At 36.2% G+C, this 17001-nt stretch overlaps 3 protein-coding genes across 8 annotated transcripts; all 3 read right to left on the minus strand.

Moving 5' to 3' along the window:
• Positions 1–83: 83 nt before the first annotated feature.
• On the minus strand, positions 84–3283 carry LOC147534507 (putative alkaline/neutral invertase D). Of its 4 annotated transcripts, XM_086645693.1 has the most exons (6): positions 3055–3283; positions 2679–3012; positions 1847–2629; positions 1320–1751; positions 668–1226; positions 84–531 (listed from the first exon to the last, which is right to left on the minus strand). In XM_086645693.1, the coding sequence occupies exons 3-6, from the start codon at positions 2258–2260 to the stop codon at positions 236–238; spliced, it is 1701 nt and encodes a 566-aa protein (XP_086501819.1). In that variant the 5' UTR covers positions 2261–2629; positions 2679–3012; positions 3055–3283; the 3' UTR covers positions 84–235. The 4 variants fall into 4 exon arrangements, with proteins under 4 accessions (XP_086501819.1, XP_086501820.1, XP_086501821.1 ...); XM_086645694.1 differs by lacking the exon at positions 3055–3283 and having other exon boundaries at positions 1847–2482; positions 2753–2999; XM_086645695.1 differs by lacking the exon at positions 3055–3283 and having other exon boundaries at positions 1847–2368; positions 2753–2998.
• A 3071-nt stretch (positions 3284–6354) lies between these two features.
• On the minus strand, positions 6355–10111 carry LOC147534508 (uncharacterized). The gene is made up of 3 exons (XM_086649407.1): positions 9805–10111; positions 8235–9370; positions 6355–7931 (listed from the first exon to the last, which is right to left on the minus strand). Exons 2-3 carry the CDS (start codon positions 9323–9325, stop codon positions 6692–6694), a joined length of 2331 nt encoding a protein of 776 aa, XP_086505533.1. The 5' UTR covers positions 9326–9370; positions 9805–10111; the 3' UTR covers positions 6355–6691.
• A 3109-nt stretch (positions 10112–13220) lies between these two features.
• Positions 13221–16760, minus strand: LOC147534509 (uncharacterized). 3 transcript variants are annotated; one of them, XM_086650821.1, is made up of 3 exons: positions 16592–16760; positions 15231–16337; positions 13221–14921 (listed from the first exon to the last, which is right to left on the minus strand). In XM_086650821.1, the coding sequence occupies exons 2-3, from the start codon at positions 16325–16327 to the stop codon at positions 13679–13681; spliced, it is 2340 nt and encodes a 779-aa protein (XP_086506947.1). In that variant the 5' UTR covers positions 16328–16337; positions 16592–16760; the 3' UTR covers positions 13221–13678. The 3 variants fall into 3 exon arrangements, with proteins under 3 accessions (XP_086506947.1, XP_086506948.1, XP_086506946.1); XM_086650822.1 differs by having other exon boundaries at positions 15231–16340; positions 16592–16753; XM_086650820.1 differs by having other exon boundaries at positions 15231–16755.
• Between the last annotated feature and the right edge of the window lie 241 nt (positions 16761–17001).

A 17001-nucleotide genomic window follows, 5' to 3' on the forward strand; every position in this document is an offset into this window, starting at 1 on the left:
GAATGTTTTTATAGTTTCCTACTACCGTCTTGATATAGATGCGAAGTTTAAACTATAACTATGGAAAAAAGAAGCAGAACACAAACATCAAAATGAAAATCTATTACATCAAATGAGAAAACCCTGGAAAAGAGTACAAATTAGCACTCAAAAAAGATCAAATCATCAAACAACAGTTCTGATAAATAAAAATATATTTTTGCTACTATTACTTTCAATTTTATGAACTGGTTTATTAGCCAGACCAAGAAGTTGATCTTTTCATCAAAGGCTTAATGGTCTTATCTTCTTCCAAAGAGATCATACCCAAATGTGATGGATCTTCTAGCAACATCTTCGACACCAGATATCCAGCGATCGACCATGTTTGATATTTCCTTGCTTGTTTTCCAATATACCTCCCTACCTTTCCGTCATAGTATTCTGGCCAGCTGTCCTTCGACAAACGACTTTCAATAAGATCAATTGCCCGTCTTGCAATTTGTGGCCTTCCTGTCTTGATGCATGCCGCCGTTAAAAACCACAACAGAACTGTAACAAGAATTAGATAATTTCAGATTATATGATCAAGCCAACAGGCCGTGTTGAGCCCAGCACGGCCTTTTAGAAACGTGTAGGCTGCATCCTAAAAGCAGAGCTACGAAGGAAAGTTAAAAGATGAACTAACCTGGCCAAGAGCCTCCGTTATGGTAACTCCATCTAGTATTCTTTGGATCACAACCTGTCACGATTCGCCATTCATGGTTTTCGATTGTCGGGTAACATATTTTCAGAGGCATTTCTCCAATAAGTTCTTCCCATCTTGACTCAATAAGATCCATGATAGCCGTGGATTGCTCAGGAGTAGCCATACAAGATAGAATGGCAACACAGTTAGCTAAAGCAAACCATCGAAAGTCCATCCTAGCCGGACTAACATTTCCGACAAAGTAACCTCCTTGGTTAGGCATAAAATCAAGAATCCATTCCGGGATTGAATCCGGCATAACATTAAACTTGTTAACTGCAGTGTGAGAGTACTCCTCGGTTTTGTAACGATATATATTATTGAGTTGCTCAAAATCGATCCAATAATAACTCCTCATATGATAACTCAATGCGTGTAATCTCTTCAATATTCTGTCGACGAATTCTTTTCCTTCTGTGTCATGTTTAAGCAACACCAAAGCACACCTCAATACCATAAAGAAAAGTGCTTGAATTTCAATAGGATACCCATATATACCCTGTAAATAAATTTTCAGATAGATAAGAAACTAGATTAAGGAAAACTCGATGTGTTTGAAGATGGAGAGTTATGTATAAGATTAAACTATTACCATTTGTCTATCAACCATACAGCATCCATCGGCACATAGCAAAGTCGGGAACGTATCAAATCCTTCAGACAGACATAGAGTTAGTATAAGTCTCATACCCTTTTGACATTCAGGTGTTTCCGCCAAAGTTGAATCTCCGGTGGACTTAGTATATGCTCGAAGCAAAATGATCCACCAAAGTCCAGAGTCAACCGGAGCAACTCGCCCAATAGCATACTCACCAAAATCTGCAACTAAAGTATCAGTTTTTCGATTTGGCTTATGAAGAACCTTAAAACTTGCAGGCATTACACCATCACCAAGCTTGAATCTATCTACCCTTTTCTCCCATCCTTGTAAGTACAGAGTTTTCAAGAGAAAATTCTTTACTATCTCCGGTTCGCCATTCATTAAAAAAGCGAGTGCACTGGGCACAAAATCTCGTACGAAAACCTATACCACAACAAAATTGAGTTAAGAAATTATTTCAATTCATTCATCACGTATCTCTGAAACTCAAAGTGGGAGTAATCGAAAAAATCAATTACCTGATCGTAATTGAGTGCTTCCTCGGACGAGTCACTGGCAGCAATAGTCCCAACCGGTTGACCATTGAAGAGAACAATAGAATTCCTTAGAGCTTCCCAAGCTTCGGCAAACATAGGATGGGGCTCAAACGAATTATAAGCAGAAGAACGAGGAGTTCCGAATGATCCTAAGAATGATTTTCCCCCAGGTGAACCACCTAAGTTATCTGTGCTACCCAAACCTCGAGTTAGGCCAGTTGTTATCTCAGTTACCGATTTTTCCTCGAAGGAACTCTTTCTTTCGATGTTCAATGGTCTTGGTGGCTTGTCCAGAAGCTTAGATAGGTCAGAATCATCCAATTCCGATAGCGAAGCACGTGAATCTACCTTCCGAATACCTAGCTCCGATCGAGATCCCACCTTCCTCAGACCCATTTCTTTACTCTCTATCTCTCACTCTTTATGTATAGGATAGAGAGAAAGAGAACCCTCTCCCTGTCTCTTTCAGAACCCTTGTCTAATAAACTTTTGTTCCTCTTATCCCTAGATATTGGAAGCAAAAGCAAGAACAAGGAAAACCCAGAAAGGAAACGAAATTATTGAAGAAGGGAATGTTTCTCTTGTGTAAAACAAATCAAAGTTGACAAAATTAGAAACCTAAAAAGATAGAGATAAACATGAAACTCAGAATTAAACTATATATAGAACAATAAAAATTAGCAAATATAATCTCCAAAACAAGATTGCCTTTAAATCTATAAAAAGGAATTTATATCCAATTTAAAATGACCCACAAGTCAACAACTACATATTAGTAAAAATTAAGAGCTTATCCAGAAGAGAAATCAAATACTACTACATATTAGTAAAAATTACTAAGAGATTAAGAAAGAATCACTGAGTGGAGGGGATGAAAATTTTCTTAACCTTGAGGAGCTGAAATGGCAGGGGACAAGTTTCTTCTCTCTAAACCTTGTTTGATGAATGAATGGGTCGAGATGACTCCTCGAAAGTCGGAAGGGTTAAAGAGAAGATGGGAAGAAGGAAAATTTTCATAGTTGGAGGAGGTTGTGTATTTATAAGAAGAGAGAGAGAGAGAGAGAGAGAGAGAGTTTGGTGACAAATTCTAATTGTACTTTTTTCAAATTTGATGATTTCTATGAACACTACTTTTAATGATCTAACTACTACTACAATTTCTTTTCAACAAAAAAAAAAAAAAAAACTACTACTACAATTTTAAGGGTCATTTTCCAATTAGCCCCTGATGTTATGACTACTTCTCTGTGTGGCCCCCTATATTAGAGGGAATGACAGAAAGGACTTCTTTATTTCAATTTCTAGAACCGTCAAATATCGGTAGACCTGCGAATCTATTTGCAATTCCTTTGGAAATATTACCCGAATGATATTTCTTTCCTTATTTAATTTCAAATACTCCGTACAATACCAAATAAGTTATTGGGAGTTTTGATGCATCGTCTCGTTAGTCAAACAAACACTTTATAATCTTTTTTTCTTTGTAAAAAAATTTTTTGTTTAAAGAATCCGTTCAAATTTGTTAGTGATCTACTCTTCACAAACAAACCTCTCTTCTTTACGAATAGATCTTTGTTCTTAACAAACATATTTGGAACTATTTTGATCTCTTTTAGAGTTTATTTTGTTTTAACCTTCAATTGTGTCAGGATTTCCGTCTTGGCCCCTATTTATTTGCGACTGTTTGTTTGGCTTCCAATCTTTGTCAAACCTATCAATTTTTACCTTGTGATATTTCTATAAATAATTTGTTGTTCAAGTTTTTAAAAAAAAAAGTTTTAAATATTTATTTGCGACTGTTTGTTTGGCTTCAAATTTTTGTCAAACCTATCAATTTTTACCTTGTGATATTTCTATAAATAATTTGTTGTTCCAGTTTTAAATATCTCTGACAAGGGGTGTTGATCGACGACCTTAATCGACGATTGTGCAAATGGGAATATAAGATGTCGTGGAGGAGTGATGAAGTGGATGAAATTAGGTGGAGAAAAAAAATGAGAGATTAGGTGGAACATATAAGAAAGAAAGATAAAAAGAATTTTAAAAATAACCAAAAAACTATTTACAAAAAAGGTTACAAGAGAAGAAGTGGTGACTTTGACAAAAAGTGGAGGCTAAAATGAACTGCGAGACACAATTAAGGTTCAAAATAGTAGTTGATCACTAATTAGAAGCCAAAACAGAATTAATTTTTTTATTGAAGACCTAGAGATCCCTATAGAGAGAGAAATTTAAAAAAAAAAATTGGAAGAAGATTGAGAGACAGTGTATCTAAATTTTTATTTAAAAATAAAATCTTTTTACCCAAAAAAAAGTACTCACCTTCACTAAACTAAAGGAGGGTTTTCGTAGTAATTAAAAAAAAAAAAAAAATGAAGTGAAAAGTGAAAAAACAGAAACATAATAGACTAAAATGTAAATAAGGAGAGCAAAATAAGATGTTTTTCTATTGACTAATGAACTAACAAATAAAAAATTACACAATAGAAGGAGATAACTCACACTAAAACTTTGTTATGCAATTAGCATTTCAGGAGGAAAAAATTATTTTACATTTACGATATAGTAGTCGATAAAGAAGAATACAAAACAGATATATAAAGTAGACAAAATCCACTATATACAATAATATTGATTTGTGGGGTGATACATTTTATTTATTGTTAGATAAATTATTAAAACATAAATATAAATCACATGATACATATATTGAAATTATTTACTCATAATAGATTGAGTCAAGTTGTTCACCATTGTTAATAAGACATGGAAGTGAGTCGTTATTATCTACCTACTAAATTGTCGCCCACTAGCCCTAGATTGCTTGATTGGAAAAAGAGTTCACTTATTTTTATTTCTTCAAGAAAGATTAGTGAACACAATATTTCTTTTGTTTAGTGTCTATTTAATTATTGGGGTCGGTGGCATAGCCACCCAGGCATGAGTAGGAAAATGTATTGACCACTCTAACTCGCATTAGTGGATGGGAATTAGGGTTGTGGTTTTGAGATTAATGTTGATAGGTAAAGTTAATTATAAATGTTGTTTCATTAACTTATCAAGTTTTAGTACTATTCGCGTCATTCGATGTGAACATTGGAGTTTTGTTAGTTGACTTGAGAGACTTGTATGAGTTTTGTGTAAAGCAAGATGTACGCTTACAAAATAATGTATCGTGCTTCACGGGACATGTGAAAATAGAAGTCCACAACTCTTTTGTTTAATTCATTAATATATGTCGATATTAAAAAAAAAATGATATAATGTTGCGCATATCTCACGCATTAACGCATGCCTTCAAATATCTAATTCTTTTCTTTTATTCCAAATCTTGGAATGGATCTTGCAATATTAGAATGTATTATTTTATACTAAGTTTCTTCATTATTTTTCTTCTTTTGTTTTACGACTAAATCCAAATCGAGGTATTAAATTACGAAGCCACACAACTATCATGCTTATTTTACCTCTTAAATTTATATTTGTGGAACAGTAAGTCTGGGTCAACTAGATCATCCACTCATCAAATACTATTATTAGATTGAAAGATCATAGTCTTGGACATCATGATCTATCAGAGATAGCAAATAGACTAGTAGACAAACCTTATGTCATGATATCTTTGTATAACCAAAGAAGAGAAAAATCCAACTTATAAGGGCGCAATTACGATTATTGTTAACCTAAGATAACATTTTGTGGAAATACATATTTTGACCAGAAAATCAAATGCTCGAGGAAGAAGAAATTCAAGAAGTGTAAAAGGCAGGGGGGGCACTGATAAAGCTCTATGTCCTAATAAATATTAGATGATTTTCTACAGAAGTGTTGGAACTTAATACATTTTTTTTGTTGAAAGATTGGAAGTTAATACATGATGAGGTGAAGTCTCAAACTCGAAAAAAAAATAGTTTCTGCTCTTTTCTTTAAAAAAAGATAAAAAAACAGATAGTTTAGTTGACTTTAGATTCATACAGAAGGTTTGAATATGAACATGGGTCTACAAATATGAAAGTGTATGAACTGGCATAAATGTACTACTTTAAAGCACATACTACTACTTGTTGTGAAAGTTTAATTCTAGCTAAATCAAACCCTAACATGCCAGTTCCTCCAACAGCTGAACTAGCTACAAGTAGTACCACAGGGCAGTTCCCTGTGCAGAATAGTTCTTCCATTCATCTCACATTTCTCTCTCTCTCTCTCTCTCTCTCTCTCTCTCTCTCTCTCTCTCTCTCTCTCTCTTTTCGCTCAAGTCGGTAGGGGGAACCCGTGTGCGGACCACAGTTTTTCTTACTCTTTTTTCTTATTTACATATGTCAGTGTCTTCTCATACTAGAGCTTAGAACATTAAAGAATTAGAAAAAACTAAGGAAATCCCCCACAAACCAAATGCTACTAGAATGTGCCAGGTTTAACAATGACTATAAATTTATATCAAGATTGCCGGGTTCAAGAATATACCAAAAAAAGTAAGGAAGAAATATATCTAGGTATGTAAATCTGATTCATATATAAACAGAACCAACTAACTTCACTGCTTCAGCGTGGAACCGTTACATAAGAAAGAAACAAAAAAGAACGATCGCCTACGAGTTGAGGTCAAATTTTTTAAAAAAAGTAGTAAGTTATCCTTACTCTGAGCAGTTCCAATCGCAATATTAAACCTCTTATGCCATTCCAAAAATCGACGATGAATCGTATTATTTGGCTCTTTCATCCATTCATTCATTTATTCATCAAAGTGAGAGAATCTGATAAGAGTAAATCAATGTTACCAATCAAGTCCAGTGCTTCTGACAGAACTCAAGATGGGGTACTTGATATTCAAGCTTCAACATCAGTGTCACCATTTTCAACTCCATGTTCATCTAATTTATCAAGCCAGTTGAGCTCTTGAACTGTGTTCTTCGACCAAATAGGTTCAATCCAACTGCAATATAATTGTTCTTCGGAGTTGATCAAATCCTTAGCGGAATGTTGACCCCCAACAGAGTGATACATACCTGTGTCGAGGGAGAAAAATATTATCTTTTCCTCGTGAAAACTGGACAAATATATCCTGTTCCCCATAGAAGTATTCGGAGCAATTACTGACAAACACGAGGTACTGCTGATAAATAGCATATTCTTCTGTAAACTTTTAACTTCAACCCAGAGTTTCTCTTCCCAATCCAAGCTGAAAACTCGAATCCACTTTCCAGAATAACCAACAAATACAGATAGAAGCTTTTCATCACACTCCACCAAGTAACACTGATAAATTGAATTGCATGGTATCTGGGACTTGGCAAGTACTTTCCAACTAAAGTTTACGGGAGAAAAAACTCCTATAGTTCCTTTAGGATCTAGGTAATACAAGCTCTCATTGCAGAAAATTGGATTACTAGACGTTAGCCAGAATTCCATGCCTAACACAGTATGAGGAACGATTTGATGGTCCCAAGCAGCATCACCTCGTGAAATAATGAAGAGAGAAACAGTAGTTGTGAACCATGGGCATTTTTTTGTTAAGGCAAAAACTTTACAGTCAGAAGAGGTAGGTAAGTACGAGAATGATATTCCAGCAACCATCTCATAAGGTTGAATTGGTAAGTCTGGAAGTTGGATTATAGCCCTTGAGAAAGGATTAAAGAAGAACAAAGATTTATGTCCTCTAGACATTATTAACCAACCACCCTTTGAAAAATGTATCGTGAAATCCAACAAAAACTCAGAAAGGTTGATAAGATACCTTTGGTTATTAAACGTCGGATCTACAAAGTTATAGATGGTATCTCTTTTCCTAGAGAAAAGCCATGGAGGTAAAGTGGCATGTAAGATACCTCCACAAAAAATTCTCGACTTCACTTCAGGGATTGCCAATCGGCTTTCTTTACAAATTGAACGGAAACGCAAGTAATCTGCTGCATCGAGATAACTGGCAATTAAGCCTATGACATTTTCATTAAGAGTAGCCCAAGCTCCAGTCTGTATTATGCTGGTTTCTTCAACCTCGGTTCTTATAATCAAATCTTCATCCTTATAGTTGCCTAACATATTTGCCTCTATACTTCCCTCATCGATCCTACAAAATTTAAGTGCAACCATTATTAACTATTAGACAGATATAATAAAGCAAAAAAGAGCAATCGAAATTACTCAATAATGTAACATGAAGTATATAACGAGTTTAATATCAAACAAAACTATATTAGGAAATTCATGTTGTTCTTCAAGAATGGCCGATAGTCATCTATGATCAAATAAATCAAACAATATAAGTTTAACTCATCAAAATTTAACAAATATATCACTTCTTAAACAATGTATATAACTGTAAACCCAAAGCCATTTATACGTCCTAATATGTGTTACTGGTCAAAATTACCTGAAATTTGAAGGCATTGACATCCAATACGGATAATAATATGGCGTCGTTAGATTCAAGCATGATAAAGAAACTGAAATTCTTTGCCATTCTGGATCAAATTTGTACAAGATATTATGGGGATATGCAGTGTAATAGATACAACCCTTTTTAAGACCCAACTTTGTACACGATAAAGAAGCTGAAGTCTGTCGACCCAAAAACAGTACATGATCACCCAAATCATCAACTTCTTCCCACTCCATCAGAGAAAAATTCATCTTAAAGACTTTAATGTCAACAATCTTACGTAACTTAGATACTTGAAGATATTGAATAACCATAAATATTTCTTTACTAGATCCTATATAGAGTCTCTTTTCATAAACCAAACTTAGTGATCCTAATGCTAAACCTTCGATTTTAATGCTTACGTTAAACGACAATACAGATAGACTTTCATCACCACCATCATCTTCAAGATCAAGTGTTTTCTCCACAACCATGTGACCATACTTGTTGTGAAAGTAGTAAGGAATGTGTAACTTACCATCAATACAAACCATAGATGGAGGTATAAAACCAAAAACCGTGTCATAGTCAATAGGGAGCTTTTGGGTTCTCCATTGTTTGTCTTTTCCAGGCCGGCAAAACATAAGATTAGTAGTATTTCTTACGATGAAATAAACCATGGAATCAGAATTAGTTGGAGGTGAGGATAATACAAACCCATAAACTCCGTCAAAGTCGGGTTTTTGGACCCATTGAAGCATATTGGGTAGCTCAACTGTTTCGAGAGACTCTGGATTCCATAAAAAACAATCACCAAATTTCCACCAATTTGAGTAAATATAATTTGGGCACTCACAAAGTACAATGAACCATCCTTGATGAGAGTTATATTGCCAAAAAGAACTTCCACTACCCAACTCAGGTATAGACTTCTTGTAAACTCTGTTGTGGGGATCACATAGATTGACGAAATTTTGATCGTTGTCGTTGTTTCCAACATCAAAGACGAGCCAAGGTGCGGCCATAGGACGTGGTGGCCTACGACGTAATGTCCTCTTTCCCTTTTCTGCTACTGGTAGTACTACTAAACTCTTCTCCATGGATTAGAGAGTGTGAGAGAGAAATTTGTTGAGAATGTCTTCTTCCTATTAAAACAATGTTTATAAGAATACTAAACCTTTTTATAGGAAAGAGTGGGATTTATTTGGTAATCTCTCATGATTCCTAATGAATTGAAATTCCTTCTCTTTGTAATTTCTATATTGGAGTCCAAAATTCTATTCTCTGCTAGAGTGGTAGAAAAATAGGAAACATAACTTTTATTTTTTAAAATAAGGTCCCTCCAGAATTCTATTAATCAAAACGTCAACTCTATTTGAATCTAATCTGGACCGTCCAGTGAACTCAACTAAACTATCACCTAAAATCCATATAACTATGGCCCAAATTTCTATTACCTTGATACGAGGACCTTGAGGGACTTCTCGAGATTATGTCAACACTTTAAATCATTAGGTCAAGCAAGTGTTGACGATAATATGCTAATTATAGTATAATGAAGAAATCAAACTTCTATTACCTTGGTATAAGTTGTTTTGGGCAGGAGTTGGATCCATCATTGTATTTGTTTCAGCTGTTGCTGCTTCGGCAGAATAAAAGTAAGGATAAGGATCAGTTTGATGGTTGTTGTGAATTGAGGGAAGAAGATGTGTTATAGTAGTACATCTTTTAGTAATTAGGGCAAAATGGGATTCTCATGCAACTAAATTCCCCGTCCCATTATGGGTTGACAATATATTCTTGAGGCCCCAACTATCTATCTATATAGGCTTGACATTCACCTTGTTTTCCAAGGCTGCCCCTCCTTTTTTTGGTGAGGATGGGCTGCTCCTCTTGACAAAACAAGAAAATGTTGCTGGTATCAGCATTTTTTTTTTTTTATATTGATAAGCGGGGTAAAACCCAAAACGTTACAAGAAATACGCCTAAATCAAACAAAAAAGCAAAAGATAATTACAAATAATTTCAGCCCTACCCTTTCCTTAATCGCACGGTCCCTCTCGTGTCCATACTAATTATGTGTTTCAACCCTTCTGGTAAATTTCTGACATCCAAAAACGTCTCTCCATTTCCTAGTTTCATTTTCGATAAGAGATCAACGGTTTGATTCGCTTCACGATATATGTGTTTCACTACACAACTGTCGAAGTGGTCTCTTAGTCGCTTTACTCGCACCCATACACCACGTGCCTTCCACGGCACCTTTGGAGTTGCTTTCTCAAAAAGATCCCTGGTGATAGAAGAATGATGTTACTGATCCCTAAATCAGAGGTCAGTTGTAGGCCCAATTCGACTCCTTGAAGTTCATGTATGAAAATAGTCTGCTTCTCTACCTTCACTGTGACTGCCTTTATCGCCTCCCAATCCGAATTTCAAACAATTGCCCTGTAACCGGCACTCTCCTCATCTAGAGCTCCATCCGTATTAAGTATAAACTTCCCTGGACCCGGCCTGCTCCACCAACATGCTTGGTGGGACTTGTGAGCCAGTGGAATCGGTAAATTCCACCGTTCAATAGTACATCTGTTTTCAATCGTGTCTTCTACACGTTTTGAACAGGAAGCTAGCCTAATTTTAACTTCCTCCTTGATGATACTTAAGATCCTTGTTGCCGGTGTTGGAGCTCTTTCGAAATTCCGTTTGTTGCGATCGCACCAAATGTGATAAATGTAGGCATTCACCACCAAACGGCCCAGCTTGGCTCCAATAGACTTACCCTTAGAGTGTTGAAGGCACCAATTTATTTTGTCCTCCCAGGTCTCGGCAGTCTTATATCTGTAGCCAAGGGAAGATATTAGTGCCTCCCAGGTTTCTTGTGTAAATGGACACCCAAATAGCAAGTGGTAGTCTGGTTCTTGCTCTTCGTTGCAGTAGACACATAGAGAGTAACCCTTACCCCATGCCAACAGTTTGTCCTTCGCTTTTAGTCGTCTAAGCATTGCCTGCCAAGAAATAAAGCTATGACGTGGAATACAACCGGGAAACCATATCAGTTCCGTCCACTCTAGGATTGGGGTGCGAGGTCGAATTGCCTCGTATGTATCCTTCAAACTAAACTCACCATATTTATTTGACAGCCACACGGTTTGATCAACACTACTAATATCCACTTCTACAATTCGTGCTTCCTCCACTATATCACCAAACGTATCGGCTATATGATCTGGGAAGTGCCAACCTGTCGGTCCTAAGAGAAACTGGGATGGATACCCTCATAGAAAGGCAACTCGAAGCAGAGCACGAGGAAAGAAAGATAGATCGAGATACCATACCTATAAACAGAATAACTGAAATCGAAGAGAAGAACAAGGAGAATAGCAGACCGAGAAAGAGAAGGATACATTTACACATTGAAACTGACTTGATGAGGAATCAGCCACCTTCGGATTCGCATTAAGATAAGAGTTGTAACGAAACCTATATTCGAATGCCTCAAAGAGTAGCCCCCTCGGGTGCCAAATACTAGTCCAGAACTTAGTATATATCCTTACCATCTCCTATCTGTGTGGTGATAAGTTGTTTAGCTCGATCCCTACTGCTTAGGATCCTTCTCTAGCACCACGTGCTCTCAGCTGGGATAGACATCGTCCAAAAATCACGGTGTTTAACTAGATTGCTCCTGAACCAGTTCATCCATAGTTTTGGTTTACCACTTACTATATCCTACACATGGCGTAAATTTGCTGCCTCAAACACCGGCTCTATATTTCTTATTCCCAATTCTCCCTCTTCTGTTGGCAAACAAATACTTTCCCACCTCACTGTCACTTTACCTCCCGATCATTTCTACCCCAGTCCACAAGAAACGTCCGAATTGAGAGTTTATTTCATTAATAGCCCGCTTCGGTAACACAAACACTGCTGCCCAATAAATTAACAAGCTGTTTAAACCACTTTAATCAAGAGAACCCTCCCCACATAAGATAGAAAGCGACTCTTCCAAGACTGAATCCGTTTTCGTATTTCATCAAGGAGCGGTAAACAATCCATATAGGATAGTCTTGTCGAAATAAGTGGAAAACCAAGATATTTTATCGGCAATGATCCTTCATTAAACCTGAGGGGAGCACCTATAACCTGTTTAACTTCGTTCGCAAGCCCAACATAAAATATTGAGCTCTTATTAGTGTTAGCCTTCAAGCCCGTAGCGTAAGAGAAATCTGCCATCACTCGTTGAAGTGCTTTTGCTGAATCAGTGTTACCTTTGAAGAAAACCATAAGATCGTCGGCGAAGCACAAATGAGAGACTTTTGGATTCCTGCACCTTGGATGTAGGCTAAAGTGACCTGCAGGTTCCTCTCTATGAATAAGTGAGGCAAAAACTTCCATCATCATCACAAACAACCGTGACAAGTTATTATTATTTTTGGATTCCACCATTTCTTCCATCATCATCACAAATGAGGGACTTTTGGATTCCACCATTTCTTCCCCATGCCAGACAAAAACCGTGACAAATTATTATTATTTTCTTGAATTGTTCAGCGTGCCTCGAATCCTTGACCTCTGAGGTGGAAGATTATACCTCTTACCACTCCAACCAAGGGTTGTTGGCAACCCTTCATTCTTTTCCCCATCTACTCTCTTGGGCAAACTCTTCACTTTTTTCTTAGATCTCCACATATGTTGTTCCTCCATTAGTTGAAACAGCTACAAGATCTACTGCAGAATAGTTCTTACTGCAGAATATATATATATATATATATATATATATATATATATATATATATATATATCTTTCTCATTGCGCTCGTCAGTAGTGGGGAACCCGTCTGCCAACTTCAGTTCTTCTTACCCTTTTTAAATGTGTATCGGGTGCCCTATGGCAGGCCTGTAACTCCAAATGTACCGAGTAATATGTGTAAAGCGTATGTACATATGTCACGAAACTAATAAAACCCCTACAAAGGAGAAGCAAGAGAGATCGACAACCAGTTTAACAATCACTTTATTAATTTATTCCAAGATCGCCAGGTTCAAGAATATACCATCAAAAAATGTAAGATATATATATATATATATATATATATATATATATATAGGTACGTATATCTGATTCATATATAAACAAAACAAACTAACTTCACTACTTCAGGGTAGATAATTAAGAATCTACGAAAACCAAACAAAAAAGAAAGAGAGAAAGATTGCAGTCGAGTTAGGTCAAAGTCTTCAAGAATACCACTACAAGTAGTAAGTTGTCCTTCCTCTGAGAAGTTCCAATTGCAATATCAAACCTCTTTGGCCATTCCAAAAATCGACGATAAATCGTATTATTTGGCTCTTTCATCCGTTCATTTATTTATCAAAGTGAGAGAATCTCATAAGAGTAAATGAATGTTACCAATCAAGTCCAGTGCTTCTGACAGAACTCAAGATGGGGTACTTGATATTCAAGCTTCAACATTAGTGTCACCATTTTCTACTCCATGTTCATCTAATTTATCAAGCCAGTTGAGCTCTTGAACTGTGTTCTTCGACCAAATAGGTTCAATCCAACTGCAATATAATTGTTCTTCGGAATTGATCAAATCCTTAGCGGAATGTTGACCCCCAACAGAGTGATACATACATGTGTCGAGGGAGAAAAATACTATCTTTTCCTCGTGAAAACTGGACAAATATATCCTGTTCTCCATAGAAGTATTCGGAGCAATTACTGACAAACACGAGGTACTGCTGATAAATAGCATATTCTTCTGTAAACTTTTAACTTCAACCCAGAGTTTCTCTTTCCAATCCAAGCTGAAAACTCGAATCCACTTTCCAGAATAACCAACAAATACTGATAGAAGCTTTTCTTCACACTCCACCAAGTAACACCGATAAATAGAATTACATGGTATCTGGGACTTGGCAAGTACTTTCCAACTAAAGTTTACGGGAGAAAAAACTCCTAAAGTTCCTTTAGGATCTAGGCAATACAAGCTCTCATTGCAGAAAATTGGATTACTAGACCTTGGCCAGAATTCCATGCCTAACACAGTATGAGGAACAGTTCGATGGTCCCAAGCAGCATCTCCTCGTGAAATGATGAAGATAGAAACAGTAGTTGTTACCCATTCACTTTGTTTTGTCAAGGCAAAAACTTTACAGTCAGAAGAGGTAGGTAAGGACGAGAATGATATTCCACCAACCATCTCATAAGGTTGAATTGGTAAGTCTGGAAGTTGGATCATAGCCCTTGTGAAAGGATTAAAGAAGAATAAAGACCTATGGCCTCTAGATATTAATAACCAACCAAGCTTTGAAAAATGTATAGTGGAATCTAACAAAAACTCAGAAAGGTTGATGAGATACCTTTGGTTATTACACATTGGTTCTATAAAGTTATAGATGGTATCTCTTTTTTTAGCGAAAACCAACCATGGAGGTAAAGTGGCATGTAAGATATTTGTACAAGACATTCTCGACTTCACTTCAGGGATTGACAATCGATTTGCTTCACAAATTGCACGGAAACGTAAGTAATCTGCTGCATGGAGATAACTAGCAATTAAGCCTATGACATTTTCATTAAGAATAGCCCAAGCTCCTCTCTGTTTTATGCTGGTTTCTTCAACCTTGGTTCCTATAACCAATTCTTCATCCTTATAGTTGTCTAACGTATTTGCTTCTATACTTCCCTCATCGACCCTACAAAATTTAAGTGCACCCGTTGTTAAATATTAGATAGTTAACATAAAGCAAAAAAAAAAGCAATCCAATTTACCCAAAAATGTAACATAAAGTATATGACGAGTTTAATATCAAACAAAACTACATTTAGGCAATTTGAGTTGTTCTTCAAGAATATCCGACGGTCATCTATGATCAACTAAAGCAAACAACAAAAGTTTAATTCATCAAAATCAAACAACATATCACTTGTTAAACAATGTATATAAGTAACTGTAAACCCAAAGCCATGTATACATCATAGTACGTGTTATTGTTCAAAATTACCTGAAATTTGTAGACATTGACATCCAATACGGAAAATAATATGGCGTCGCTATATTCAAGCATGATAAAGAAACTGAAATTCTTCGCCATTCTGGATCAAATTTGTACAAGATAATATGGGGATATTCAGTGAAATAGATACAACCCTTTTTAAGACCCAACTTTGTACACGATAAAGAAGCTGAAGTGTTTCGACCCAAAAACAGTACATGATCACCCAAATCATCAACTTCTTCCCACTCCATCAGAGAAAAATTCATCTTAAAGACTTTAATGGCAACAATCTTAAGTAACTCAGATCTTTCAAGATATCGAATAACCATAAATATTTCTTTACTAGATGCTATACAGTTTCTGCTTTCATAAACCAAACTTGGTCTTAATGCTGAATCTTCGATCTTAATGCTTACGTTAAATGACATAACAGAGAGACTTTCATCACCACCACCACCACCACCATCATTGCCAAGATCAAGTTTTTTCTCCACGACGAAGTAACCATATTTTCTGTAGGAGTAGTATGGAATGTGTAACTTACCATCAACACAAATCATAGATGAAGGAGTTCCATAACTAAAAACCCTGTCATCCTCAATAGGGATCTTCTGGGTTCTCCATTTTTTGTCTTTTCCAGGGCAGCAAAACATAAGATTCGTAGTCTTTCTTAGAATGAAATAAACCATGGAATCAGAATTAGTTGGAGGTGAAGATAATACAAACCCATAAACTCCGTTAAAGTCGGGTTTTTGGAGCCATTGAAGCATATTGGGCAGCTCAACTGTTTCGAGAGACTCTGGATTCCATAAAAAACAATCCCCAAATTTCCGATTTGAGCGATTATAATCTGGGTACTCAAAAAGTATAATGAACCATCCTTGATGAGAGTTATATTGCCAAAAAGAAGTTCCACCACCCAACTCAGGTATAGACTTCTTGTAAACTCTGTTGTGGGGATCACATAGGTTGACGAAATTTTGATCGTTGTCGTTGTTTCCAACAGTAAAGACGAGCCAAGGTGCGGCCATAGGACGTGGTGGTCTACGACGTAACGTTCTCTTTCCCTTTTCTGCTACTGGTACTACTGAACTGTCCTCCATGGATTGTCTTCTTCTTATGAAAACAAGGAAGAAGAAATGAAGAATACTAAACCTTTTTATAGGAAAAGAGTGAGATTTGGTAATCTCTTACTATTCCTAAATGATTGGATTTCATTCTCCTAGTAATTTCCCCATAATGGAATAAATAATAAACAAATCTTTTATTTTCAAAATGAGGTCCTTAAAAATATCAATCAAAATCAACTTAAAAGGAAACTCAATTGAATTATGCAAATTATAATGAAGAAATCAAACTTCTATTACCTTGAAATAAGTTGTTTGGGCAGGAGTTGGATTTTCCACAGTTGCTACTTCAGCAGAAGACATTTTGAGAAATTAGGGCTGGCGATTCCAGGGGAATCAAATCCCCCCAAGCACCGTCCTATAATGGGTGAAACCTTTTGACAAACAAGAAAAATTTGGAGGGTACAATAATTTTGGTGGAATTTTTTTTTTTTCCCACCAAGTGGGCGAAGATTTCCTTCGCGGGAAAATATGTGTGCCGTTTTTACAATACGCAGTGCCTTTAACACTTCCCGAGGGATAGATTATTATTTTTGGCGGGAAAATACAACTTGAGAAAAACAATGTCCTCTTTTGTCACAATGAAACTAAATCGAGGTCAATTTGGTCCAACAAAAATATATCTGACTCAAATATCAAGAAATCTGAAA

Source organism: Eschscholzia californica, unplaced genomic scaffold (assembly GCF_041429995.1).
Source record: "Eschscholzia californica isolate CP2 unplaced genomic scaffold, dmEscCali1.0.p SCAF_6, whole genome shotgun sequence".
Lineage (NCBI taxonomy): Eukaryota > Viridiplantae > Streptophyta > Magnoliopsida > Ranunculales > Papaveraceae > Eschscholzia > Eschscholzia californica.

Coding starts and splice junctions, on each gene's coding strand:
- LOC147534508 (XM_086649407.1), bottom strand. CDS start 9,325: ATGGAGAAGAGTTTAGTAGTACTACCAGTAGCAGAAAAGGGAAAGAGG. Junction 7,932..8,234: donor TCAATGCCTTCAAATTTCAG/GTAATTTTGACC, acceptor TAAATTTTGTAG/GATCGATGAGGGAAGTATAG.
- LOC147534509 (XM_086650821.1), bottom strand. CDS start 16,327: ATGGAGGACAGTTCAGTAGTACCAGTAGCAGAAAAGGGAAAGAGAACG. Junction 14,922..15,230: donor TCAATGTCTACAAATTTCAG/GTAATTTTGAAC, acceptor TAAATTTTGTAG/GGTCGATGAGGGAAGTATAG.
- LOC147534507 (XM_086645693.1), bottom strand. CDS start 2,260: ATGGGTCTGAGGAAGGTGGGATCTCGATCGGAGCTAGGTATTCGGAAG. Junction 1,752..1,846: donor AAGCACTCAATTACGATCAG/GTAATTGATTTT, acceptor GTTGTGGTATAG/GTTTTCGTACGAGATTTTGT. Junction 1,227..1,319: donor GTATGGTTGATAGACAAATG/GTAATAGTTTAA, acceptor ATTTATTTACAG/GGTATATATGGGTATCCTAT.